This window comes from Garra rufa, chromosome 5, assembly GCF_049309525.1.
Source record: "Garra rufa chromosome 5, GarRuf1.0, whole genome shotgun sequence".
NCBI lineage: Eukaryota > Metazoa > Chordata > Actinopteri > Cypriniformes > Cyprinidae > Garra > Garra rufa.
The window spans coordinates 12,838-40,776 of NC_133365.1; the positions used below are offsets into that span (position 1 = coordinate 12,838).

The following is a 27,939-nucleotide window of genomic DNA, read 5'->3' on the forward strand; positions in this document are numbered from 1 at the left end:
TCGCTTTAAAATAAACGTTGCAGATCGTTAGACCAGAATCTTGACTTTATATCTACATCAACATACAAAGCAAATAAAACACACATGCTTTTTATTGTTGCTTTCTCCTTATTATATTTTTTAACACAATATTCACATTTATTGGGCGTTATTCAAAGGAAGTACACACTGTTCTGTTCACTGTCTGTTTGCCTCATTGTCCTTGCTCCGCCGTGACTCATTGGCTTTCCGTTGCTGCTGAGGTCGTGATGACCCAAAAGCCCCGCCTCCTCTAATCGCTGATTGGCTGGCCGCAAGGGTCTTCAGATAAACACCAGAGGAAACGGGTATTTTCACATCTAGCGATGTGATGTTGCTAGAGATGTGCTGTTGTGCACGAATGAATTCGCTCTACTGGATGGCGATGTAGACAGATTTTTAATCTAAAGACAAGGGACTGATTTTTTTTGTCATTTGCGTAGTTAAAGTGTGAAAATGCGCGGACGCGTGACAGGCCAGGCCATGGAGCTGCTGGGCAGCGGCGCCTCCAGGATCAGCGTGACCAGGCTCTTTCTATCCACATCAGCCAAAGCAGCCCCTCCGAACTCGACCGGGGTTACGTTACATGGCACCGACAAAAGGTTTCGATCCACGTCGTCCATGTCCAGCTACACTGAGCTGGCTCGGGAGCGGTCCAAAACCGTTACGTCTTTTTACAACCAGTCTGCCATCGACGCATCTGCCGAGAAGGTCAGTCACCGTTTCCTGATAAGTTTCCATCAACGTTAACGTTAACTGTTGTCTCTGTACCCCCGCGATGGAGGTCGATACGTCGTGGTCTCCATCCATGATTTGGATGGCCTAATGATCCCACTTTTGTGTGTTACTCGTATTGTCATGGCACTGACCACGAGCCTCAACTACACTTGTTTTTTTATGTTAACTACTCTCAAATGTTTTATTTTAGTGGTTCAAAGAATAAGTTAATTTACTGACACATATAAGACTGCTGTATTCAATAAAATGCCATTTAGCTCTTTAGCTGCTAGTAATCTATGATAAAACTGTCTATAACAAAACCTAAAAACCAATAACTATAAAAACAGAATACATGGACTTATCTTTCTGATTAATTTTTTGTAATTACCATGACATGAGTGCACACTAACTAGAAATGTAGTTTATTTTTTTTTGTCTTTTGAGCAAAATGATTCCTTATAGTAAGATTATATGTTATTTTTATATTATTTATTGTTGTCGTGTGTTGTAGTGAATGCTTAAGCTGTGTTTTTACTGCTGTATTTTACATAAAGGTAGTTAAAAATCTAGTATTAGGTGTCAGCAGTTAAGGAGCCACAAGTTACGGGTCACACCAAGGTCAGCAGGCTTCATAAATGTGCTAACCATTTGACAAATGCATTTTAATATTTCAAACTTGGTTTATATTAAACATGCATCTTAATATCCATCATGGTGTGCTAAGTCATGCTGGTGTGTGCGGTATCCTTATGTAACCTGTCCTACTTTGAGCATCTCACTGGGACTGTGTTATTAGTGACTCAACAAAACCCAGTGTGATTACCGCTCTGCCACTGCTCCTTTAGTATTAATAGGTTCATTATGAACCTTTCCATAATTTTAATTAATTTAAACAAATGGCTTACTTGGAAATGGAGTTTCTGTCATCAATTACCTGCGTGGAACATCAATCCTGTAAAGAGGATCAATATATAGTTTTTATATCATACTGGAAACATCAGGCTTTAATGGCTTTTATAGTATGATATAGGAATGAAACACCTCACTTTTATTCTCCGAATGGTTCAAAAATATGCAACTTACATAAAATGCATCTTCTATGATATGCCATGGTAAGATTTATGTTTTATGATCAAAGCTCTGTTTTAATAGTTTACATTTTTAGAATTATACTAAAAGGCTTTTTCTTTACTAAATCTATCAATCAGATGTTAAAAAGCATGTAGCAGATTGTGTATAACAGCAGATTGTCAATATGGCTCATGCAAATTTGAGAAGGTAATTTAAGCAGTTATTCACTCAAGTCTCATTCATTCTTCCATGTGATGAAAAAACACAAGAACCAATGCCGTTTTAACCTTGTGAATTGAAAATATTAAATATAGATTTGTCCTTTACTGCTGAACTGTCATGCACTCCATTCACTTACACATATACCTATTAATACATGTAACTTTACCCATGAATTACTCCATGGATTATCAGGTTTATGAGATACAGATATAGCCATTTCTTAAAAAGCTAAATGGAATCTTTTTTTTTTATTACCCTGGACCTCAAGCAAGTAGCACTGTTATATTTGTAGCAGCCAACAATACATTGTATGGTTCAAAACGATTGATTTTTCTTTTATGCCAAAAATCATTAGGATATTAATTAAAAATCATGTTCCATGAAGATAGAATTCCTTCCATAAATATATCAAAATGTAATTTTTAATTAGTTCTATGCATTAGTAAGAACTTCCTTTAGACAACTTTAAAGGTGAGTTTCTTAATATTTAGATTTTTGTACACCTTCAGATTCAAATTAATTGCTTCTCAGGGAAATATTGTCCTATCCTAACAAACTATACGTTAATGGAAAGCTTATTTATTCAGATGTATTGACCCTTATGACTAGTTATGTGATCCAGGGTCACATTTCTTTAACTTTTCCAAAACAGGCTGAAATCTTCATTCATAGACCATTCAAGTGAGTATTTATATGCTATTTTTAACTAATGTTCTGTTCACAGCCTTCTGTCAGACTGACACCAGCCACTATGCTGTATGTAGGGAAGTCTCCTGATGGACAACATATCTTGGTAATTACACTCCTGTCTACTGGCCTACATTTATCCCAACCCACATTGGTTCCGGTCTTCTAAAAAGTAGTCGTTTCAGTCATTTGTCAGCACTAAAACTGGGCTTTGTGTCTGTTTACATACATCTTATTTATTACATTTTTTTACAGGTAGCGGTGGTACCATAATACAGTTATGGTGTAATACTTTGATATATATATAGCACTGCATATAATTAACATTTTCACATATGGTACCTGCTTCATAAACTCCTTACTTGGCGTTGGAGAAATGTTTCATCTGTTATGAGAGTTAATATTAAGTTCTAATGAAGCTTTTTGTGATTTGATTCAATCCAGAGCAGTGCCAGGTATCTACACAAAGAGCTGCCTGTCCGTATCGCCCATCGCATTAAGGGCTTCCGCAGCTTGCCCTTCATTATTGGCTGCAACCCAACCATTCTCCAAGTGGTGAGTTCCCTGACGTCTCTGCAGGATTTCTCTGTTATCATACATTGTTGTGATGGGTAGTGCTACCGTCTCCCTTACAAGTTGGTTTGTTGGAAATGCTCCGCCCTTGATACTCTCAGAGGAGATATTAGGTGATGAGGAGCTAGGGCTATGTCAGTTTCAGACAGAGAACTGAATTGACCATGTTAAATTCAATGCCAGTGTTATCAAACCCCTAGTGTTCTGCAGTGACATCTTGCTGAATGCGACTTTGCTTGAATCCCTCATACAGAGCCCTGGTATTGATTTTGGTGGACAGAAAAGGACTTTATCAATACATGGGTTTTATTTAGTGTAGAAAAGTCATCTTTAACCTTTCGGTTCTTATTTCACAAAAACACAGTTTGGTGTTAGTAAGATTTTTTTTTTGTAAGAAATTAAAACTTTCACTGGCAGCTGCACACACATTGTGACAAGTGGAGGGAAAATGGGTACAACTCATTGAATATGAGAAAATATGTTTTGTTGTACCTTTTGATGTCAGAATTGGAAATACAAATTATTTTTATAGAACACTGTTGTCAAAAATTCCATTTGAAGCTGAACGCAGACGTTTAAATGGACAGTCTAAGGATGAAACCTACTATGATTACTCATACATTTGCATACATTTGATTTAAACGATAGATCTTCATAATATTCACATATGCAGTTTATAGGGGACATATTGTGTTACAGTTACAGCATGAAATACTATTTAAACCTATAACATTTTACATAACATTTACCTATTTTATCTTACCATTCTGACATTTTTTCTCCTCAAATGCAAGTTTAAATCTTCTAGTTTGGACTTTATAACTCAATTTAATTTAGCAATGGCAATTTGGTCTATTTGAGGTCTATCTGAGGAAAAAAAACACTTAAGTGTGGGCTATAAACTTATGATTTCTGAGCTGAGGGAATGTATTTTGAAATATAAACTCAAATTTATTTGTGTTTTAATTCTTTTATTCCATGGCTTTCATAGACCGCTTCTTGAAAACGAATTTTCTGCCATTAGATCACAAAAACGTCATCAGTGTTTGCAAACACTGAGTTGGTCTTACAGTTAGTGTTACAGAATATTTATGTTTTACATAAATCCTGTTCTTTTGAACTGTCTATTGATCAAGGAATCCTGAAAAAGGGTCATCACTTGACAAAAATATTAAGCAGGACAACTGTTTTGACATGGGCAACAATAAGAAATATTTACAAATCAGTATGTTACAGTAAATTACATTTTAAAATGGATAAAATAGAGAGCAGTTGCAAAATTGTAATGTTTTACACTAATTACTAGTAGTTTTTACTGCATTTTGAGCTAAGAAATGCAGCCTACTTTAAAATTAAAAGAATCCCACAGACACAAATTTTTGAATGGTAATTTGTTGCGGTCTGGTCTATGACACATTCTGTAACCATGTTGCCATGTTTAACTGTATTCTTACTTTTTTGGTGCTGTACTTCAAGTTGACTGTAAACTTGACTTGCTGAACAAGCAGTTGGACTCCTGTCAAGTTTTGTTTATAGTACAAACTCCAAATGAAATCTTGTTGTGTTTTTATTATTCCAAAACTGTGATCCAAAAATCAGATGGCACTAGTTAAACTGCTTCTATTTAGCATTTTTCTAATTTAATTATTTTGTTGATTACAATTTTCTTTTTGTTTTAACTCCAGCTGCATGAGCTCCACAAGTTTGTGTACAAGCTAAAGATCATGTTTTCCAGAATCCAAGATGAAAAACGTAAATAACAATAATAACCATCACAGACAATTCTCACTTTCCTGCCACATTAAACGACAAAACAAACAGACATCTGCCAAGTAATTAACAGAAAGAGAAAACAGGATCCCTCCCCTTTCTCCTCCTTGTTTACTTCCTTTAGCAAGTCCTCTCCCTCTTGTGAACTTTTACCCACATCTGCCACAGAAGATTGTCTTGGCTATAGCTTGTTTTGTTTTCTTTGAGGGAGATGAACTCGCAAGTTGGATTCAGAGGTGTTCCAAACAATTCAGTTGCAGTCTTAAAACGAATTACTGCACTGCAAAAATCAGGGGTCAAAAATCAATGTTTGGGGTCAGTAATACCCTTATTCAGCAAGGATGCATAAAATTGACCAAAAGTAACAGTAAAGATATAATGTTTCAAAAGATTTGAAACAAATGATGTTCTATAGTTTCAATGGTAAGCAAGAAACATGAACAACAAGAACTGTTGAAAGTGAAAATTAGCTACAAATCAGTTGTCGTCTATGTTAAGGTCATACAAGACATTCAGCATGTTTATGTGTTTCCCAATCACTCGTTGTGCTTCTTTTTTTCCTCGAATCCACAGAAGAATGTAAGCCATATGCTTATTGAGGGTTGGTGAGGGGCCAGGAATGGGTTTCGGGGAATGCTGGGAACACCAGCTCCAGGAACTTCACCCGCAGCACATTTGTTACCCATATATTGTACTCATACATTCTCTCTCTCTCTCTCTCTTTCTCTCCACAGCATGAGCTTTATATCAGGGCCTACCACATGCTGTGCGACTTTCCGGCTGTAAGTTGATCAGATCTCTACATATTATCATCATACACAGCCTAGGCCAGCTTACAAATTTCCATAATTAATTCTGTAACCTGAGAAGCCTTTGAGTTTAGCATACTGATTCAGCCGCTGTAGACGATTGCATGGAGGTATCACCTCTCACTAGTGAAACATAATTCTTTGTTGACTGACTGACTGACTGACTATGTAAAATGCTGGCTCATCAATATGGCAAATGCAAGATCAACTGAAAAATCCCTATGTTGCACAATATCTGTAAAACTAGAATATTAATGCAACTGAAGGGATTGCCGTAGGTATTGTAGTGGCTTATAAATACATTATGAGTCAAAACTTTGGCCCACGCCTTCTTATTCTTTGTTACCTTTGCCTTTTCCCACATTTTAGAGTAAAGATAAAGTCATCCAACACAAATGTACACTAAATGTACATTACAAAAGCGGGCCTGTAAGATTTTTTAAAAATGTTTTTGAAAGATGAATCCTATGCTTACCAAGGCTAAATTTATTTGATCAAAAACATTGTACCAAACACAGTCAAAAGTTTTTCAGCAGTAAGATTTTTAATGATTTTTTTAATGCATTTATTAGATCTATAGTACAGTAAAAGCAGTAATATTGTGATTTTGTTTTACAATTTAAAATAACTGCTTTCTATTTGAATATTATTTGAACTGTAATTTGTTCCTCATTTCAAAGCTACGTTTTCAACATCATTACTCCAGTCTTCAGTGTCACATGATCCTTTAGAAATTATTCTAATAGGCTGATTTGCTGTTCAAGAAACATTAATTATTATTAATAGTATTATTATGAATATTTAAAGCAGTTGAGTACATTTCTTTCAGGATTCTTTGATAAATAGAACGATCCAAAGATCAGCATTTATTTGAAAGAAAAAGCTTTTGTAGTATTATACACTGTACCTTTCAAAAGCTTGGAGTCAGTAAAATAGAATTAGAAGAGTCAGAATTATAGAAATTGATACTTTTATTTAGCAAGGATGCTTTAAGTTGAGCAAAAGTGATGATAAAGGCATTTTATAATGTTACGAAAGATTTCTATTTCAGGTAAATGCTGTTCTTCTGAATTCATCAAAAAAAAAACTGGAAAAAAAAAACCCTACTTAGCTGTTTTCAACATAATAATAATAAATATTTTTGAGCAGAAAATCTAAATATTAGAATGATTGACTGGAGTAATCACAGGAAGAAATTACATTTTAAAATATATTCAAAAACAAAATGATTATTTTAAATAGTAAAATATTTCAAGATTTGACTGTTTTTGCTGTATTTTGGCTCAAATAAATTCAGTCTTGGTGAGCAGAAGACATTTTAAATCTTACTGTTCAAAAACTTTTAAATAGTAGTGTAGTAAAATTATAATTGTAATAGTGTACATTTTAAAGTTACTCTTTTCTATTTGATGTATTTTATAATGTAATTTATTCCTACGATGGCAATGGTTGGTTTTAACTATGACTTTAAATTGTGTATCACATATGAAAGATTAACATTTAATATTGTTTTGTTAACATTTCCATCATTGTTTTTAGATTAAAGACCAGGAGACTGAAGCTCGCTACAGCAAACTTGTAACACAGCTTCTTGATGATCACAAAGATGTTGTCACTATGTTAGCTGAAGGTTTCAGGGAATGTCGTAAACACATAACGGTAAGATTTAAAAAAACAAACAAACAAACAGTGTTTTGTTCACCATCTACAGTAGCATAATCTTACTGTGGCATGGTCCATATTATACTTGGTAATAATCAATGAATGACCTAGTTGCTTATTTATTTTACATTCTGTTTGTTCAGGATGAGACTCTGGTTCGTAATTTCTTGGACACAACGTTGACGTCTCGTCTGGGCATCCGCATGCTGGCCACACACCATATTGCCCTTCATGAGGAAAATGTACGTTTCTTCTTTAATATTTTTGCACCACCACCATTTCTTAGTCTATTAGAAATATTTCCAATAATTATCTGTGGGTCTTAAAATATTTGAATTAGACTCAGATTCAAATGTGCTTTGAACAGTATATAGATCAATATTAGAAAACTTTCCAGTTCCTCTTTAAAATACCCATGAGCACATGGACATCACAGCAGTAAGAGCAATGTATTCAGTCATTTGCCCAGTGATGTAAGTGTCTCATAGAGTCAGCCAAGTGGGCCACCAATATTTTCACATGACTCACATGCGCAGACAAGTGGAGACCCCCACCCACACTTGCTTGTCGAATTGCAAAGAGACCTGCTGCATGAAAGCTGTAATGCTTGAGGACAAGACGGTTGTTATAACTTAATCAAGCCTGTAATTGTTAAGACTACTTTTCTGAAATAAATAATAGTACAAATTGTCTTGTTCAACCTTAACAAATTTTATATTCTCAGTGTTTTGCACATATGAGTGATGCAATCTTCTGTAGATTAATTTTCAACTCAAACTTAAAGGATAACTATTGCCAAAATGCAACCTGGGCTGTTTTTTTACTGTAAACGAGACAAACTTATATCTAAAAGCATAATTACGACAAACGAGCCGTTTTTGAGATTGACCGTGATTTCGTTTTGTGGTCAATGGCCGGTGAATGGGAATACTAGGGGCATAAATTTGAGCGCATCAAAATTGATATTTTTACAACACTAAGAAGGCTCGACACACCATGACACTTTGCTCGAAGTATCGCCTGGGTCTCTACACATGAACTCGAGCATTGAGAACATTGATTGTGTACACAGAGTTTACTAAAAAAGTTTTTGAACAACTCACTTTCACTGTTTGAGTTTCCGCTCGCGGCCGTCTTGCCAGTAAAGAGGTGTCGATCTCCGAATGCGAGGATGGATAGCTCCTAAAGCATATTTCCATATAAATGCACGGCTAATTCATTGTTTTGTTGCAAGTGAAAAACAATATTAACCTTCTAGTTGTAAAAAGAGCCTCATATAAGCCTAATATTTTGTCCTATGGAGTCTATTCATTCGCATTCTGACATCGACACCTCTTGACTGGCAAGACGGCCGCGAGCGGAAACTCAAACAGTGAAAGTGAGTTGTTCAAAACCTTTCTTTTTAGTAAACTCTGTGTACACAATGTTCTCAATGCTCGAGTTCATGTGTAGAGACCCAGGCGATACTTCGAGCAAAGTGTCATGGTGTGTCGAGTCTTCTTTTTGTTGTAAAAATATCTATTTTGATGCGCTCAAATTTATGCCCCTAGTATTCCCATTCACCGGCCATTGAAAACTAAACTAAATCACGGTCAATCTAAAAAACGGCTCGTTTGTCGTAATTATGCTTTTAGATATAAGTTTGTCTCGTTTACAGTAAAAAAAAACAGCCCAGGTTGCATTTTGGCAATAGTTATCCTTTAACAGCTAAGCTGAACTATTAAAAACTAAAAATGGCAATGCAATAAAAAATACATTATAAAGTTTTAGGTTATAAGTGATTAAAAAAATTATATAGAAGTATAAATGATATCTCTTCCACTTGGCATGTTTGTGCTGTTGCATGGGTATTATTACAGTCACGTTACCCAGCATTAGTACAGATGCCTACCTATGTGATGTTTCTTAACTTTTTTTTTTTTTTCCCTCTGCACTATTTCAGCCTGACTTTGTAGGCATTATATGCCGCCGCCTGTCCCCTAAAAAGATCATCGAGAAGTGGGTTGATTTTGCTCGGTGAGTATGCTGTCCTTCTGTTTGCCATCTGCCTTGCATCCTGTCGTCTGTTTGCATATGTGAGTGCTTAAGACTCGAGGGCTATTTTAAGAGGTTATTGAAAAGCCTTTTGTTCTGTTATCAGCACACTCCGCTCCATTTACAGCAGCTTGTGTGTATGTCCACTGTTTGCCCAAGAAAAGGGTCAAAGGCCAGCTCTCATTTGTTATTTACCAAGATAAGTGTTAAAGGTCACTGTTGAACTACTGTCTAACATTTGCTGTAGGATCAAAACACGTATTTAATTTTTCTACATGAGTTTAATGTGTCAACAGTCCAGGAATGATTTGTAGTAAACAATGTACATGTTAACTTTTCTTGAGTTTGCTACTGTTATGAATTTGTGGTGCCATGAAGTAGAAAGATGATAGAAAACATTTTAGAAATTGTTTTATTATGAAAAAAATTTAAGGTTTAATAAATTATTATTGTATTTTCTGGTGGATGCCAGTATATTATTAAAAAATCATTATTTTCACATTCATATTTTATACATTCAATTCTTGACATTCGTCCGAGATGAATTTTGATAACGTTACCATCCACGTTTTCTGAAGATGATCATATGCATTAACTCAAACACTTTATTGGTTTATGTCTTGCATGTTGTAAATTTTGCCTCATAAATCATCTTATATAAAATGATCGGAATGACCTCGGAAAACAGACGGGAAAAAAGGAAGTCACCACACCTCTTTTATTTTGCTTCTGTTGTAAGAAATGGTTATCTGAACAGATTTAGCAACTGCATTAACCAACCAGAAAATCCAACCAGAACCACTGAAAAAAATTAGTTTTTTATTATTTATTTTTTTATTCCTCCATTGTCTTAGTTATTTACTTTCAGTTTGTCTTATCGTCAGCTGGTTGATGTTTTAGAGTTTTTTGCTGTGATGTCAGAGACATTCCTCCTGTTTTTTTTATCTGTTAAAAAGAATCAGGTCACAGTGCAAGTTGTGTTCAGTATGCAGTCACGGGTTTCTTGCCCAGGCTCTTAAGGAATCTGCAGCCTTATCCGTCTGTGCCATCGCTCTTATTTTCCTTCACTTTTTCCAGTCAGTCAACCATTCTACCATCCTACAAATGGACAGAGTATCTCTATTCTCATTCTGATCTAAGATCTGTTTCTAAGATTAATTTTGCAGCATATCACGATTCTTCAGTTCAGTTTGAGTACTGTCTTCATGCGACATGCAGGATTCATATTTAAATAGTATTTTTGCAGCCTAATATTCACAAACACTAGTCCAATCAAAATCAAGTTTTGATTTAAGTGTATTGTCCTACTTTTGATGTATTCATTCAAAATTTAGCAAATTCCATGACATTATACAGTAAAACCGTTTTTATGACTGGATTCCGTGATTCCATTCGTGAAATCGTAGGGCCCTATAATTATCCGATTAATCGCCAGAATAATCGACTTATTACTCGATATAATTGTTAGTGACAGCCATAGTTTCATGTGGGTTTTATATGGATTGATTGAAATAATTATCTAGGTTCATTATCGATTATTTGTGTATGTAGGCATGTAGGCTTTATGTAGGCATGGAGGTCAGGCTGCTCTGCTCGTGTTCGTCTCATGAGAGTCTGACAATTAATATGCTACATCAGCAGCTTAATATTCACAAACACTAGTCCATATCAAGTTGTGATTTAGGAGTACTGACCTACTTTTGATATATTCATTCAAAATTGAGCAAATTCCATGACATTATACAGTAAAACTGTTTTTATGACTGGATTCCGTGATTCCATTGTCAAATCATAGGGCCCTATAATTATCCGATTACTCGATTAATCATCTGAATAGTCGATCGATTACTCGACTACCAAAATAATCATTAGGGACAGCCCTAGTTTCATGTGGGTTTTATATGGTTTGATTGAAATGATTATCTAGTTTTAATTATTAATTAGTTGTTACAGTCTTAAAAAACATTCTCCGTGGCTTTATGTAAGAGTGGAGGTCAGGCTGCTCTGCTCGTGTTTGTCTCATGAGAGTCTGACAATTAATATGCTGCATCAGCAGAGCTGCCCTGTTCCTCTTCACAGTGGCATGATCAAAGCGTTCAATCAAAGAACAGACAGAGGCAACATTTGTCAGGCTATGATTGAGATGCTTTCATTAATTAGTGTCACATTATTTAAAACTGGCTTTGAGCTAAATAAAATGCTGAAGGCAGCAAATTATTTACCAGAACTTGCATAACCTGGTGAGGCAGAAACTGTAGCATGTGACTTATTCTCTCTGTATGCAGTTTTGCTTTTGTTTTACTAGAATTTATTTTATTTTTTCACGAGGATCCCCAAAACATTTTGATCTACAGGCTTATGCTTAAATATGAGAATAAATTGAGCCAGATTTCTTAACAAGACTGACATTTTTATTTCTTATTTGTTTGAATGATAGTTAAGATTAAAAGGATAGTTTACCAAAAAATGAAAATTCTGTCATTAATTATTCACGCTCATGCCGTTCCAAACCCGTAAGACCTTTATTCATGTCCAGAACACAAATTAAGATATTTTTGATGAAATCCGAGAGCTTTCTGCCTCTCCATAGACAGCAACACAACTGAGACATTCAAGACCCAGAAAGGTAGTAAGGACATTGATAAAATAGTCCATATGACATCAGTGGGTCAATTTTATGAAGCTACAAGAATACTTTTTATTCACAAAGAAAACAAAAACAATGTTGTGGTACTCTTGGAAAATGTGTCAAAGACTGACATGGAAGAGAAGAACTTGTTAAATAAAGTCATTAATTTTGTTTTCTTAGCGCACAAAGTATTCTCGTAGCTTTATAACATTAAGTTTGAACCACTGGTGTCACATGGACTATTTTAACATTGTCCTTTACTACCTTTCTGGGTCTTGAACGTGTCAGTTGCATTGCTGTCTATGCAAGGCCAGAATGCTCTTGGATTTCATCAAAAATATCTTAATTCGTGTTCTGAAGATGAAAAAACGTCTTGCAGGTTTGAAAGGACATGAAGGTCAGTAATTAATGACAGAATTTTCATTTTTTGGTGAACTATCCCTTTAATAAATCTGTCCAAACTTGAATGGTAATGTAAATGTCTTGATTCCCTCTGTTCTCCACAGACGGCTTTGTGAGCATCAGTATGGGAACTCTCCACGGGTTCGCATTAATGGCCATGTGGCGGCCCGCTTTCCCTTTATTCCGCTGCCGCTGGACTACATCCTGCCTGAGCTGCTGAAGAATGCCATGAGGTAACAATTCCTGTTACATTTAGGTCAATGAGATGCACACAGCACACCTCCTGTTCTACTATGCTATCTTAACCGTGTAATCTTGCGGTGACAGTCAGATTTGCTGGTAAAGCAGTTGCTTTAGTGATTGTGTGTCATGTGCACAATATTGAACCATTACCACTATAATAAAGTGATATCAGTTGCTGCATGAAGTACGACTCAAATGGATATGAAAGCAATTTTGCCTGGGGTAAATGTAGTGTGACCTTGTGTTAAAACTCATATAGCCTTTGGTGAAATGCCAGGAAAAACAAGTCATTTACAGTTTAGACACGTTATGCAAGAAGCTTGGAATGGAATTTGAGGTTGGAACTTTTCCTGGTTGTTCAGGATTGTTGGCTATTCAATCTGGGGCAGTTATGACAGGCATGGGTCATTGTGACCCAACCGTCCAATACACCAAAGTTATGAAATGCCATAAGCGTTTCAGCTAAAAAGACATGCAAAGACGAGGAATGGAAAAAAGAAAACATGGTGCTCCGTCCCGGTTTAGAGGCTTTTTCTGAAACCTTGCAGTCCTTGTTGAAAAGGTCACAATTCTCATAAAGAAGGTTAAGGTTATTTGAAAGGTTTTGCGTAACACCATTATCTTGGTTTCATCATGATTTATGGTGTCAAACCACTGATCTATATAATGACTGGATTGCTCATTGCGTTCTAAACTGCCGTTAGGCAGTGAAGCCACCGGAAGTGTTCGATCCGCCATCTTACTATTCCCTACCTGCAGAGAGCGCCATTGAGTCACATGTAAATTGCTGACCTAAAATCACCCGATTTGAAGCGTATCTTTCACACAGCATTAGTTTTTAGCATATGTGTATGTAAATTAATTTTTACTTAAGATGTTTTCTGGAATGTTTATGGTCTTTTCGGGCTGGATAAGCGATATATTGAAATTGTTTTGGTGGGCGTGTCAGCTGCGCACTTGCAGAAACAGGTAACTGATCCAACACTAAATATAGCCTATTTCTTTATGTACCTAATTATACAGAAAATAATACACAGTACCTTATATCTGGTATTAGTATCTGAAATTGATTCGATTATACAGTAAATAATACAATACAAGTCTCTGTTACTACATTGCTCGTTATATTGAAATTCAAATCTTTGAAATAAAGCTTATGTCTTTAAGTCCGTACCATTTTGTAGTCAGCGGTGTTCTCCGAGTCATGGTGTGTATTTTTAATGTACCTGATTGAGCAACATCTATTTCAGACTCTTCAGATCAGCAAATTCTGTAATGATTTACTAACATTACCGTTTCCATCTGAGTAAAATGCTGTGTATGTTGAATTAATTATTAATTTAACGAACAAATCATTACCTGCTTCAAAATGAATAACGTTACTGTTAAATATTGTTGAAACATGCAGTTAGTCTACTGTACGAATATAAACAACAAAATGACATAAACCGTGAATAACTGTACTGAGATCATATGATGTTTGTTTATCTGATGTGCGCGACTGTAATGTAGGCTATGAATGTACGTTTTTAATAAGCAGAGGGAATTCCCAACATTAACCGTTTACATGCTTAGGACGTTTGCGTTGTGAAAATGTACAGTGAGACTTCAGGTATAAAAACACTGACTTGCAATGTGATGTTTTCTCAATAAAATCGTATAGTTTCCTATTCATTCAATGGAATGTATGCGAATACTAGGGAATACTAATATGGCGGCGCGGTGGCTTCACTTTTATGACGTCATGAGCAATCCAGTTCTCTATTATAGATCAGTGTGTCAAACTCATTTTAAGGCAAAGAATTTTAAAGTGGCTTAAGTGGTAATTATTAATTTAGCAAAATATTTTTCTGTTGCTATGTTAACAGACCTCTTGAACTTCATTTAGCTTGATTAGACAAGCATACACTTTCAGTCAAAAGTTTTTGAACAGTAAGATTTGTAATGTTTTTTTTTTTTTTAAGAATTCTCTTCTGCTCATCAAGCCTGCATTTATTTGTTCCAAAGTACAGTAATATTGCGAAATAATTTTACCATTTAAAATAACTTGTTTTCTATTTGAATATAATTTAAAATGTAATTTATTCTTGTGATCAAATCTACATTTTCAGCATGAAACATGATCCTTCAGAAATCATTCTAATATGCTGATTTGCTGTTCAAGAAAAATGTTAATTATTAGTAGTATCAATATTTAAAACAGCTGAGTACAATTTTTTTCAGGATATTTTGATGAATAGAAAGATCCAAAGATGAGCATTTATAAAATAAAAAGCTTTTGTAACATTATACATTATAATGAACTTATAGAAATATATACTTTTATTTGGCAAGGATGCTTTAAATTGATCAAAAGTGATGATAAAGACATTTATAATTGTTACAAAAGATTTCTACTTTCTATTTATCAAAAGCACTGAAAAAATCTACTTGGCTGTTTTCCAAAAAAAAAATTTTTTTTTTTTTTTGAGCAGCAAATCAGAATATTAGAATGAGGACTTGAGACTGTGCCCCTTTTTGACTTTTGACCAATAAGCAACTACAAACAGTGCCTTAACAACCACCCCGAATATGTTAGCAACCATATATCAACACACGTACCCATATAACAACATTCTACCTTTGTGCCATTGATCTTTGTATGTGCAGGAACCTCTCAGGCTTTTTAGAAAACCTAAAAATCCAGTTAAGACCTTCTATGATGAGGATTGCCTAAGAAGTCTTTATAATTGTATCCATAAAAAAAGCTGAAATTCCTGTTATGGGACCTGCCCTCGTATAGCTCTACCCCTCTCCCTCTCTGATATTTGCAGTCTGAGCAATGTTCGTATAAGGTCACCCACAATGGCTGCCTGCCAAGTTCAGTCTAAGTTCAATGGTACGTTATAGGTTTTCTATGCTGGTGACAAACTATTCAAAACAATCTACAGATAAGCTTCTCAAAATAATGCAGTGTGCTGAAAACCAACCTGAAAACTCCTGAAATACACCACTGTTCAAAAGTTTGGGATCAGTAACATGTTTTTTTTTTGTTTATTTAAGAAGTTTCTTATGCTCATCAAGGCTGCATTTAATCAAAAATCCAGAAAAAAAACAGTAGTATTGTGAAATATTATTACAATGTAAAATAACTGTTTTCTATGTGAATATCTTTTAAAATGTAATTTATTTCTGTGATGAAAAGCTACATTTTCAGCATCGTTACTACAGTATTCAGTGTCACACTATCCTTCAAAAATCATTCTAATGTGCTGATTTGTTATACATGTTAGAAACATTTGTGCTGCTTAATATTTTGTTGGACCCTATGATACTTTTTTGAGGCTTTCCTTACAAGCAAAGACGTTGTTAGAAAATATTTCTATTTGCAATAAATTCTGTTCTTTTAAACATTTTTTGTTCATCAAAGAATCCTTAAAGTATCACAGGTTTCAACTAAATATTAAGCAGCACAACTGTTTTCAACACTGATAATAAATCAAAATATTAGAATGATTTCTGACACTGAAGACTGGAGTAATGATGCTGAAAATTCAGCTTTGCAGAATGAATTACATTTTAAAATATATTAAAACAGAAAAACATTTTAAACTGTAATAATATTTCACAATATTACTGCTTTTTTCTGTATTTTTGATTAAGTAAATGCAGCCTTGATGAACATAAGAAAATTCTTTAAAAAAAAAAAAAAAAAAAAATCTTACACCTGTTTCACATATACTCTGTACATCTGCGAAGCAGAAGCCGCATTGTGCTTTGACACAGAACACGTTTGCAGTCCGTTCCTTATCCACAGCTGTTTACCACAAACACAACATGCATTACTTTGATTTCAAATCCAAATGTTACTAAAAGTGCTTTTTCAGCATTGTGATCCTCTTTTATACAGTAATACAATCGTTCATAGACATATTCATATTTACAGGAGAAGTTCACTTCCAGAACAAAAATTTACAGATAATTTACTCACCCCCTTGTCATCCAAGATGTTAATGTCTTTCTCTCTTCAGTTGTAAAGAAATTATGCTTTTTGAGGAAAACATTTCAGGATTTTTCTCCAGATAGTGGACTTTTATGGTGCCCCTGAGTTTGAACTTCTAAAATCCAGTTTAAAAGCAGCTTCAAAGGGCTCTAAACGATCCCAGCCGAGGAAGAAAGGTCGTATCTAGCGAAGCGATCGGTTATTTAAAAATATAATATAAATATAATATAAAATTTCTAGCTCTGCTTGCACTGTGTATTCCAGTTCATGACAGTTAGAGTAGGTTGAAAAACTCCTATCTCATTTTCTTCTTCAACTTCAAAATGGTCCTACATCGCTGTTTTACCTTTTTTGTAAAGGGCATTTGATCTTATTTGCATGTTCACTTTGTAAAAACTAGGTTGTCACTTCTGCAGCGATGCAGGACGATTTTGCAGTTTGAGGAGAAAATGAGATGGGAGTTTTTCGACATACCTGAACTATCTTGAACCGGAATACACAGAGTTCATGCAGAGCTAGACAAGACGAGAATTTGAGGTTAAAAAGTATGGAAATTGTCAATTTTTTTAGAAAATAACCAACCGTAACTCAATAAATATAATTCTAGAAGTCAAATGCATTAAATATAATACATTGTTTATAAGTTGCTCAAGCAAGTGGCAATTTAAACACAGCATATAGCCTACTTTACTTTCTTAAAAGTGGGCTATCACAAATATTTTAAATTGAAACCTACAACTGACAGAAACTGTATAGGCTCCCATCCCTTTTCACAAGCAATCCCGCGGATTTTAATAAACTTTGTTTTTCTACCTCCAGGAGTGCATTATGTTATCTTGTTTATCTAAAAGTGCACTATTTCTTATTTGAAAAAAAAAATCATGTCTTGACTGTGAAACACAGTAGACTTTAATTATAATCTATTTATTGTGAAATTTCTACATCTCCATGTTAGTCCATGTTAATTTTTACAGCGAACAATGCACTGTCACTTTAATTCAGCGTGTGCAGCACAGACTCGTTGCAGAAAATATAGATTGCTGCACTGCTCCTGGAACGCACTGCTGTACCGCAACCGCATACAGTGTAAACAATCTGATTTATTAACATGGGTGCGGAAAAAAAATATGCACCGCATACGCACAGCAAATGGAGTATGTGTGAAACAGCCGTTCAAAAGTTTGGGATCAATATCTCCATACCTGCATGATAATCAATATGGAGGAGTCTAAAGGTCTATAGTTATTCCACCAATGATATTAAAACCTAAAATTAGAAACAACCAATGTTTTTGTTTTTTTGAAGGAATGTTCTGGATTCAGTACGTTCAGTTTTAACAACAGCATCTGACAACTGGTCGCCTATGGCAGACGTGTCTGATCTTGTTCTCATAGTTTTTTGCATTTGGATCAGACTCATTTTCAGACAGTCATTAGAGAACAGCGTGTCCTTGGCAGAAGAGCAAGCCACAGTTGGTTCACAGTGACCCGCTACTGAGTGCGACCCCAAGAGACTGTGATACTCCTCACATCCCTAATTCTGTTGATTTCTGGCCATGAGTAGGATTTTGTATTAAAATAGGTAGGGAAAGTGCACCTGAGTAACTTTTGGTTGGTGGAAGTTTATGACTTCCATTTTTCTTATGTGTATATATATATTAGTTCAAATATATTAAAGGGATAGACAAATTAAGATATTTTTGATGAAATCCGAGAGCTTTCTGGCCCTTTTGATTTAATCAAAAATATCTTAATTTGTTTTCTGAAGATTTAACAAAGGTCTTGCGGGTTTGAAATGATATGAAGGTGAGTAATTAATGACACAATTTTCATTTTTGGGTAAACTATCTTTTTAAATACTTTTTAATTTGATCTGAAAGGGAAACTCCTACAACTGCACATGCAGTAAAGTCCACTTGTTGCAATGTCTGTCTTTAAACGCTAAAAGAGGGCTTGCGCTGGTGCAAGCTGTTTGCAAATATGGCCCTAAGTGTTCAAATAAGAGTATTTGTCCTGCCTTTATGCCAGTAGATGTATATCAGCACTAGATGTATATTATAATACTGAAAAAGCTAAATTAAATTTCTGTTCAAGAACTGAAGATGCTTCCAGTGTCTTATGTCTTGGATAAATCTGTTACGTGCAATTTCCCGCTCCCAAAACTTTTTATCGTGTTTTATGTCTCTCAGTCAGAGAAGAATGGAGAGCTTTCACAGTTATTTCAGGCCTCTTTTGAGTTTTCTTGTCATGAGTTCATGTTATGATCATATGTTTATATGAGATTAATCATAAACGGTTTCTTTTTGTTCTTCAGGGCCACAATGGAGAGTCACTTGGACACTCCATACAATGTGCCTGATGTTGTGGTCACAATCGCCAACAATGACACAGACTTTGTCATAAGGTGAGTCTGTAAGACAATGCTAATATTGAACCATGTTAATACATTATATAGATAATGCATTATTGTATTAATGTAGTTGCTAACAGACCATTCACACTGAAACGCATTCAAAATCAGATTTGAATTAGATTTCAAACCACATACAAATACAACACAAATAAAAAAAATCAGATTCATGTGGAGTTTTCATGTTGTTTGAAGTACAAAGAGTCAGACCTCTTGTTGAAACTGTTTGATTATTGCCTGTTTGAACAAATACATGGACACTTAGTGTTTAAGGTGTGGTGGGTCCGCTGTAAACTCAGCAGAATGGAATTAATGCTTTTTCCTGGAAGTAGTGAAGCATTTAGTTAGCAGATATGTGAGCACTTCTTTGCACAGAGACCTCATCATCCGGAGTGCTGTCTTTATAACCCAGGTCCATTATCCCACTGTGCACACTCAGCAGTCCGGTTAAAACCTCTTTCCACACTGAGCATATTTACTCATGGACAGTGTTTGTTTTACCAGAAACTTATGGAAAGCATGAACCTCCGTGTCTGTATTGACTGTTTTTCAGTGGTGTATGGTGGATTTCTGAAATGAGAATGCAAAGTCCTCTCTGTTTCTGGGTTTTTGGTCCAATAAAAATGCTCCATTGGATGTTTACCCAGGTTATATGAGGTTAAAGGCTTATGCAACATGATCATTCACCTTATGAATACAAGTGTATGTACACTAAAAACATATTCAAGTTTCAAGTAAAATTTTATTTTTGAAAAGATGTTTTTATTTAACAAGGACACAATAAATTGGTCAAGCATGACCGTAAACTATTATAACATTATAAATGTTATATATGTTGTAAACTATTTCAAATAAATACTGTTCTTTTGACATTTGTATGCAGAATCCTGCAAAAATGTATCATGGATTCTACAAAAATATTAGACTGCATTAGTGTTTGTAACATTTAGAAAATGTGAGTGCCAAATCATAATATTTGAATGATTTCTGGAGTAATGTCTGCTAATAATTTGGCTTTATCATCAAAGGAATATATTCAAATACAAAATCCTTATTTTAAATTGTAACTCAGTACTCACAGTATTACTGTTTTTTACTGTATTATATTTGAGCAGCCTTGTCAAAAAATAGACTTTCATTTAAAAAAAAAAAAAACATTAAATCTTATTAAGCTCAGACTTTTGAATCATAGTGTATATGTAAAAAATCCAAGTCTCATCAAGTTAGCTTATTATAGCTTTATTGTGAATACATTTCAGCTATTATTAATAGCAACAGTCACCTTCACTTTGGACCATTAGTCAACAAATCCTTGATTAACACCAAATAAGTGTAATGATGGTGGCAGACATGAATGGGGTTGAGTTGTTAACTCTGTAATGAATTCACATTTACTTGGCCATTTAGGGTGATTTAAGAACAGCATGGTAATTCTTCATAGAAACTGTTAGGGGAGCCAACACTTGAAAAAATTTCTTTGCAAATCTATGTATATGCATTGCACAAGTAAATGAGACTAATTTGCCTACAACAGCAGAGTGATGTTGGTATCATTTTGCAGGATCTCAGACCGTGGCGGTGGCATCCCTCACACCATTCTGGAACAGGTGATGGATTACCACTTTAGCACAGCTGAACAGAGCGCACAGGATCCCCGCATGAACAACCTTTTTAACAACATAACCAACAGCGGCCCCCAGTCCGGACCAATGCATGGGTAAGAGGAGCTAGACCTTTAGAAAAAAGAGCACAGGCTCAAATTTTAAAGCTGCTTCAAATGTTTGGTGCTAATGTTGGGTTTTTATTTAAATTTTTGCTGGACTGTTTATTACCACGTCTACTTTTTTTTTTTTTTAATTATAACATTCTTTTCACCTCTTCAAAAGTAAATATTTATGTGTTGTCCACATGCAGCAGCTGACTTTGCAAGATTCTGTGCATTCTTGCGAGATCAGTATAGTAGCTGAAGTGGTCTGCTCTACATTATCCAGATTCAGCCAGTTCTGTCTGGATCTGTAAGTCTAAAGTGTCATGCCGGCACTCCTCACTACGAGCAGTCTCAAATCACAATTACAGAAGACCAGATGGCAACTGGAAGTTCTTTTCTAATAAAAAGAATTTGTTTTCATGCTTAAAATTGTTAATTAAAGCGACAGTTCGCCCAAAAATGAAAGTTCTATCATTAATTACTCACCCTCACATTGTTTCAAACCTGTAAAACCTTCGTTCATCTTCAGAACACAAATTAGGATATTTTTGATGAAATTTGAGAGCTTTCTGACCCTCCATAGACAGCCAGGGTACTACCACGGTCAAGGCCCAGAAACGTAGACATCAAAAATATCTTAATTTGTGTTCTGAAGATGAACAAAGGTCTTACGGGTTTGGAACAACATAAGGGTGAGTAATTAACAACAGAATGTTCATTTTTGGAGTACTCACCCTTTAAGTTATTTGGCACAGTATAAGGCAGGTCTGTCAATTAATTGCATTCAGAATAAAAGTTTGTGTTTACATAATATGTGTAAGTGTGTGAACACCCATGTGTAAGTTGAACACCCATATGTTATGTTAACACAAAATTTTACTTTGGATGTAATTATTCGCGATTAATTGACAGCCCTACCTTAAACAGTGCCAAATAACTTAACTCAATTAATTAACAACTAGATTGATTAATAGCGATTAATTGCATTCAAAATAAATGTTTGTGTTTACATTGTGTGCGTGCGTGCGTATAAACACCCCTATATTATGTAAAAACTAGAGGTGGGCCGTTATCGGCGTTAACGTGCTGCGTTAACGTGAGTCTCATATCGCGCGATAAAAAAAATATCGCCGTTAATCTATTCTCAAAGTTGGGTTGGGAGCTGGGTCTAAACTACGCAAGATATGATGACTTTCACTTTGATATTTTAGCGCGGATGACGTATATCTAGTTGAATTGCACTGTAGGGGGCGAGAACAAGTCTTCAACTTCTGTGAAATGACCACAAATGAGACGCGCAGACATGGATGCAGTTATGAAGCCGCTTCAGGGCAGGTGCGTGCATTGCTATACCCTTTTTACTGGGGCACGTGCCCCAGTGAAAATCTGCTGTGTCCCAGTAAAATCTCAAGTTTGAGTTATAATTTACTTTGATAATCCCGAAATAAAGACATTAAACTATATGCAACAACTGAATTGACGCTTCTAAAAGCAACGCAGTTTATTGGAAGATGAACGCAGATACGCTATCCATACCCGCGCGCCAGTATATTTTATATTCCAGTATATTCCAGTATATTTTACTGGAACGCGCACGTCGTACAGCCTTTTGCGCAGAAGTACTTGGTTACACAAGTTTGTATAGTTAATTGTGTTGTAAATGCAATTGTCAAGCAGTTTGTAATGCATTTTGGAAACAGGAGATGAGCGCCTGATCTAATGCGCCACCTGGCTTGAGAAACCCGTTCTCAAAGACTTACTTTTAGTCATTATTTGGGTAGCACACATATTCTGAATGCCTTCAGCAGAATTCAAATTAGCCATTTTAATCTAGATTAATCTAGATTAATTTCAAGATTTAATCTAGATTAAAAAAATTAATCTATGCCCACCACTAGTAAAAACACACTTTTATTTTGGATGCAATTAATCGATAGCCCTACCATGAACTATGCCGAATAACTTAACTCAATTACTGAGAACTCGATCAATTAATCGCTATTAATTGTGTGTGTGTCTGTGTGTGTCTGTGTGTGTGACACACCCATATATTATGTAAACAAACTTTTATTTTGAATTCAATTAATTGCAATTAATCGATAGCCTACCATGAACTGTGCCAAAAAAAACTTAACTCAATTAATTAATAACAATTTGATTGATTAATCGCAATTAATTGTATCCAAAATAAATGTTTGTGTTTAAACTTTTATTTTGGATGCAATTAATCGCAGTTAATCGACAGCCCTACCTTAAGCGGTACCAAATAACAAAACTCAAACGATTAATCGTGCATCAAAAGTGTGTGTGTCTGTGTGTCTGTGTGTGTCTGTGTGTCTGTGTGTGTCTCTGTGTCTGTGTGTGTCTCTGTGTCTCTGTACCTGGTTTTTATCACGTTATGGGGACCAAATGTCCCCACAAGGATAGTAATACCAGTAGATTTTGACCTTGTGGGGACATTTCTTAGGTCCCCATGAGGAAACAGGCTTATAAATCATGCACAATGAGTTTTTTGAGGAAGTAAAAGTGTGCACAATCTCCTGTGAGCCTGGGCTAGGTTTAGGTGCAGGGTAGGTGTAGGGCCATAGAAAATACGGTTTGTACAGTATGAAAACCATTACGCCTATGGAATGTCCCCATAAAACATGTAAAAACAACGTGTGTGTGTGTGTGTGTGTGTGTGTATATGCGTGTGCTCACACACACACTATGTAAACAACTCTTATTTTGGATGCAGTTAATCACGATTCATCAATTTGACAGCCCTAGTTTAAATTTTTTTGAGGATTTTGATCAATTAGGATGCACTGTGGTGATGTATAATTATTAAAGAACATCTCAGTGATGCCATGTGATTTCTCCTCCAGGTTTGGCTTTGGTCTGCCTACGTCCCGGGCGTACGCCGAATACTTGGGAGGTTCCTTGGCCATCCAGTCGATGCAGGGCATCGGCACAGACGTCTACCTGCGTCTTCGGCACATTGATGGCAAAGGAGAGAGCTTCAGGGTTTGATGTCATGGTCTAGTCATAGAGCTTGTGGTCAGTCACCATGTAAGGCTCGAAGCTGAACCAAAACCAGGATGTCTTTTCACTTATGTTACCCGTCACCTCATCAGTATCACATTTTGGATCGTGTTTTCTGCAGATTATGGGTGTGATGCTTGGGACTCGCACTACGTTGTGTTTGTGTAGTGCACTGTGATTTCTGTAAAACATTCAGCCTTAACATTGCAATGTGATTTCATGATTAAAATCCAGCGTGTTACTGTCCAACGTCACCAGTGAGATGAGTCCTTACACTCCAGACAGCCATATCCTGCTTTTCTTCAGAAATATGAGTGAATTGTTTGAACTCTTTGGAGATGCAGAGTTCACTCCAATGGTGAACACGGAAATCTGCTATGAACTTTGAATAGAGGTTGACTGCCTTACGGAAAAAGACTTATTCAAACAATGTTGTTAGTCTTGCTTCACACCTGTCTTAGTTTTGACATTTCACATTAACCATGTGAGCTTAAGAGTTTGTTATAGATTTCACGCTTGAAATTGTTTGCTAAAAAAGGCTCTTTGGGTTATAGCACAGCATAAAATATAAATTATTGTTTTTTTTTTCCCCTCCAGTAAACGGTGTTTATAGAGATGTTCATATTTGAATAATGTTTTTACACTTAACCCACCTGCATGTTGTTTGTAATCGGTTTTGTTCAGTTCATTTTCTAAAAGGATGCCAACATGTTTGGGGCGGTGAGGAAACCATGAGATTTGTTTCTCTAAATTAGTTAAAATTTTTTCCCTAGTGACAAAAGTTCTATTGAAATGCTAATTGAACTGCCGGATATGTTCACAATACACATAGTACACCTAATCCATAGCATTTTGTCTTGTAATGTTGTGCCTGTGGTTTCTTTTGTGTCTTTTTGAAATGATTTCAAGAAAAGGAGTATTAGTGTGTTTTCTGCTTATTGTCTGTGCTCCAGAGCTGCATATTTGTTGCCCCAGTTTGCCCCCTACTGGTGGAATCTGAGTATTAACTTTTACTTTAAACAATGTGGACATGCTGATTTAGTGTAATGAATTATGTACAATAGATTTTGGATGATTTAGAATGACTAACATGCACATATTAACATATTCCTTTGTTTATATAAAAGGCCAAAATTGTGGCATGACGCACCCAGAATGATATCATGAATGGGATCATTTTATTGTAATTTTGTTTCTTTTTGATGTTGAGTTTGCATTACATAGATGCCAAATACGCATAGTTTTTTGGGCATTATAAAATTCTGGATGAGAACATTTGTGTCTTTTTCTTGATGTACTTCCTTTCTCTTTCTCTCTTGTTTATGGCAAGCCGTTTTGGCTTAAAGTGCTTTAAGTACTTGAATTTGACTTTTTGAGATTTAAGGCCTAGGGAACCCTTGAAAATATTAACATTCCTGAAGAGGTACTTAAAAAGTGCTTTAATTGTTATAACGCAGTGTATCTAAGTATTTGAAATAAGTGTTTAATTTTTTCAATAAGCACATATCTTTTCATGCAATTCAAAAACCATCATACTTTGTTCCCACTTATTGTAGTTAATGTCATAAACCTAGCAAGCTAAGCCAGTAGTAGTGCTGACAGTGAATCATTTAAGTTGATTCAGTTGATTCAAACTCCTGACTTCAATCATTCATTTTGATTCAACTTTGCAGCGGGTTTGTGAATCTTTTGCTTCATATCGTAACTTAAGAGTGCGGATCGCGAATCATTTGATTTCGATTGGGATTTTTGAGTGGGTTTGTGAATTTTTTGCAGAACTTCAGAGCGTGAAACTTGAATCTTCAATTTTGATCCTGATTTTGGTGCGGGTTTGTGAATTTTTTTGCTTGACATTAGAACTTTGGAGTCCAGATCTCAAATAATTTGATTTAGATTGGGATTTCCGAGCGGGTTTGTAAGTCATTTTATTTAGATCAGAACTTCGAAACAGGTTTATGAATGTTTTGCTTCAGATAGGAACCTCGGAGCGTGGATCTCAAGTTATTTGATTTGGAACAAGATTTCAAAGCGGGTTCGTGAGTCATTTGATTTAGATCAGAACTTCGGAGTGGGTTCATGAATCTTTTGCTTCAGATCAGAACTTCGGAGTGCGGATTGTGATTGGAATTTTGCGAAAAAAGTAGTGCTTGAAAAGTCCTTGAAAGTCCTGGAATTTCATTTTACAGTATCTATACGAACCATGTTAAAATATTTGCAGCGTTACTGGTCGTAATTGTATTTTTACTAATAGGAATTAAATTAGAGAGCTCTAATTTTAAGAGAGAATATTTTAAGTTAAATCAGCTTGCCATAGTTTGTTGGTTTAAATTAACTTCTGTTCATATTGTTACGATTCTGTGTTTAAAGTTATCACTACACCAGTGTAAACAGGACGGAAACTGACTTTATTTACCTAAAAAAAATGTTGATTCAAGTTAGTTTGGATCTGTGTAAGTCCACCTCACACAGTATTAATTACAGCCCTAGACTTGCATGGGTGGATCAGAAAGGATATTTTTGTTTTACCAGGCTTTAGTAGAAACAATGCGATACAGATCAATTATATTTGCTTTCAGTGCAATTATAGTCTGGTACACATGTCTGTGAGGATTTTGGGGTTGAAACAATAATAGAGTTATTGTGTGAGCAGTCAGGGAAGAAAAATATATCAGATATGAGTTGGTGCTGAGTCATCTGGAGTGGTAGTACAGGACAGGTTGCAAATAAAATTGCATTTGAAAAAACTTTTTGCACTTATTTAGTTCCCCACCCCCACCCCAGAGATATAACCTGCATAGCCTGTTGTTGGGTTTTTGTCTGTATAATGTTAAAAAATTGTTTCTTTTTTATATAATTATTTGAAGAGTGACCGAGAATTGTGAATGTGTACAGCATCATATAGCCCAAAACAAGCAGAGAAAAACTATAATATAATTTGTTTGCATATGCCACTTGGTTTAATATTTGTATAGCAATAATGATGGCTTAATCACGTACTTTTTGAGCCTCTGTAGCCTGTTTTTAAAATTACTTTTAATAATTGTATCACATGTACCCAGCGCTTAACTCTGTGAGGTGAACGCCAACAGGAGAAGTAAGGGGGCTGGCCCACGTATTAAACCGGCCAATCAGAGGACGCATTCGGACTGTCACTCATTTTGCGCGTTTTGGATGTTGGGTTGACTGACTCGTCTTTGGGGGGAAAATCACGCCTTAATAAATTTAGGGTTTGAAGAGAGAGCATAAAATGGCAGGAAAAAAGTCAGCAAAATGTAATTTAGTTTAAAAAAAAGGTGAATTTAAAATCATAAATTGCGACGCAAACAACACACTAGAGTAGAATAGACAGCCGTATCTCTTTATGGCTCTGAATAGACACACCCTCATCACGTGATGCATTCAGAGAACGTAGGGGAGATCACGTGATAGCTACAGAAGCCCGATTAGTTTACGCGAATCGGTTCTTTCGAATGATTCTATTCAAAGAACCGGTTCAAACAACTGATTCAGTGATTATTTTATTTATAAAACGTAATTACGTCATTATTACATGGCCACTAACATCCTTGCGTGGCATATTACATGTTCTAAACGTTGGAATAAAGTCATATGTACATGGACATATGGCTGTTTATTAAGTTTGCAAAATAATGGCATTTCATGAGTCCCTTTTAGTTCTTTCAACCAAGCTTCAGCGCATAAAGTCATTTACAGCAATATTTATTCAAACTAACTGTTTTCTATGGATAAATAAAACTTAATCATATCATCAGCATATTGTCTGTAGATTTTATTTGTAACATTTCTGATATTTGGCTCGTTATGAGTCATAAATAAGGCGGTTCTTAGCTTAGTAAACTGGTGACTCGAGAACCGCACAGACTGATTCAGTCCAAATCGTGAACGTGAACCTGTTTTGTTCAACCGACACATTCTAAAGATCCGACTCAAACGAACGATTCGAGGACTCGGACAT

General features: G+C 35.4%; 1 protein-coding gene across 1 annotated transcript; it reads left to right on the forward strand.

Annotated features, from left to right (window-relative positions):
- The first annotated feature begins 301 nt into the window (after positions 1–301).
- Positions 302–25,236, forward strand: bckdk (branched chain ketoacid dehydrogenase kinase). The gene is made up of 11 exons (XM_073840448.1): positions 302–729; positions 2,756–2,824; positions 3,163–3,273; positions 5,796–5,843; positions 7,410–7,529; positions 7,676–7,774; positions 9,475–9,548; positions 12,702–12,830; positions 19,136–19,225; positions 20,793–20,948; positions 23,807–25,236. The coding sequence occupies exons 1-11, from the start codon at positions 475–477 to the stop codon at positions 23,949–23,951; spliced, it is 1,296 nt and encodes a 431-aa protein (XP_073696549.1). The 5' UTR covers positions 302–474; the 3' UTR covers positions 23,952–25,236.
- Positions 25,237–27,939: the final 2,703 nt, after the last annotated feature.

Excerpts from the sequence above, each read along its gene's own strand:
- bckdk (XM_073840448.1), top strand. The coding sequence starts at position 475 with ATGCGCGGACGCGTGACAGGCCAGGCCATGGAGCTGCTGGGCAGCGGC. Across the intron at positions 730-2,755 it reads TCGACGCATCTGCCGAGAAG|CCTTCTGTCAGACTGACACC; the intron begins GTCAGTCACCGT and ends TTCTGTTCACAG. Across the intron at positions 7,530-7,675 it reads AATGTCGTAAACACATAACG|GATGAGACTCTGGTTCGTAA; the intron begins GTAAGATTTAAA and ends CTGTTTGTTCAG.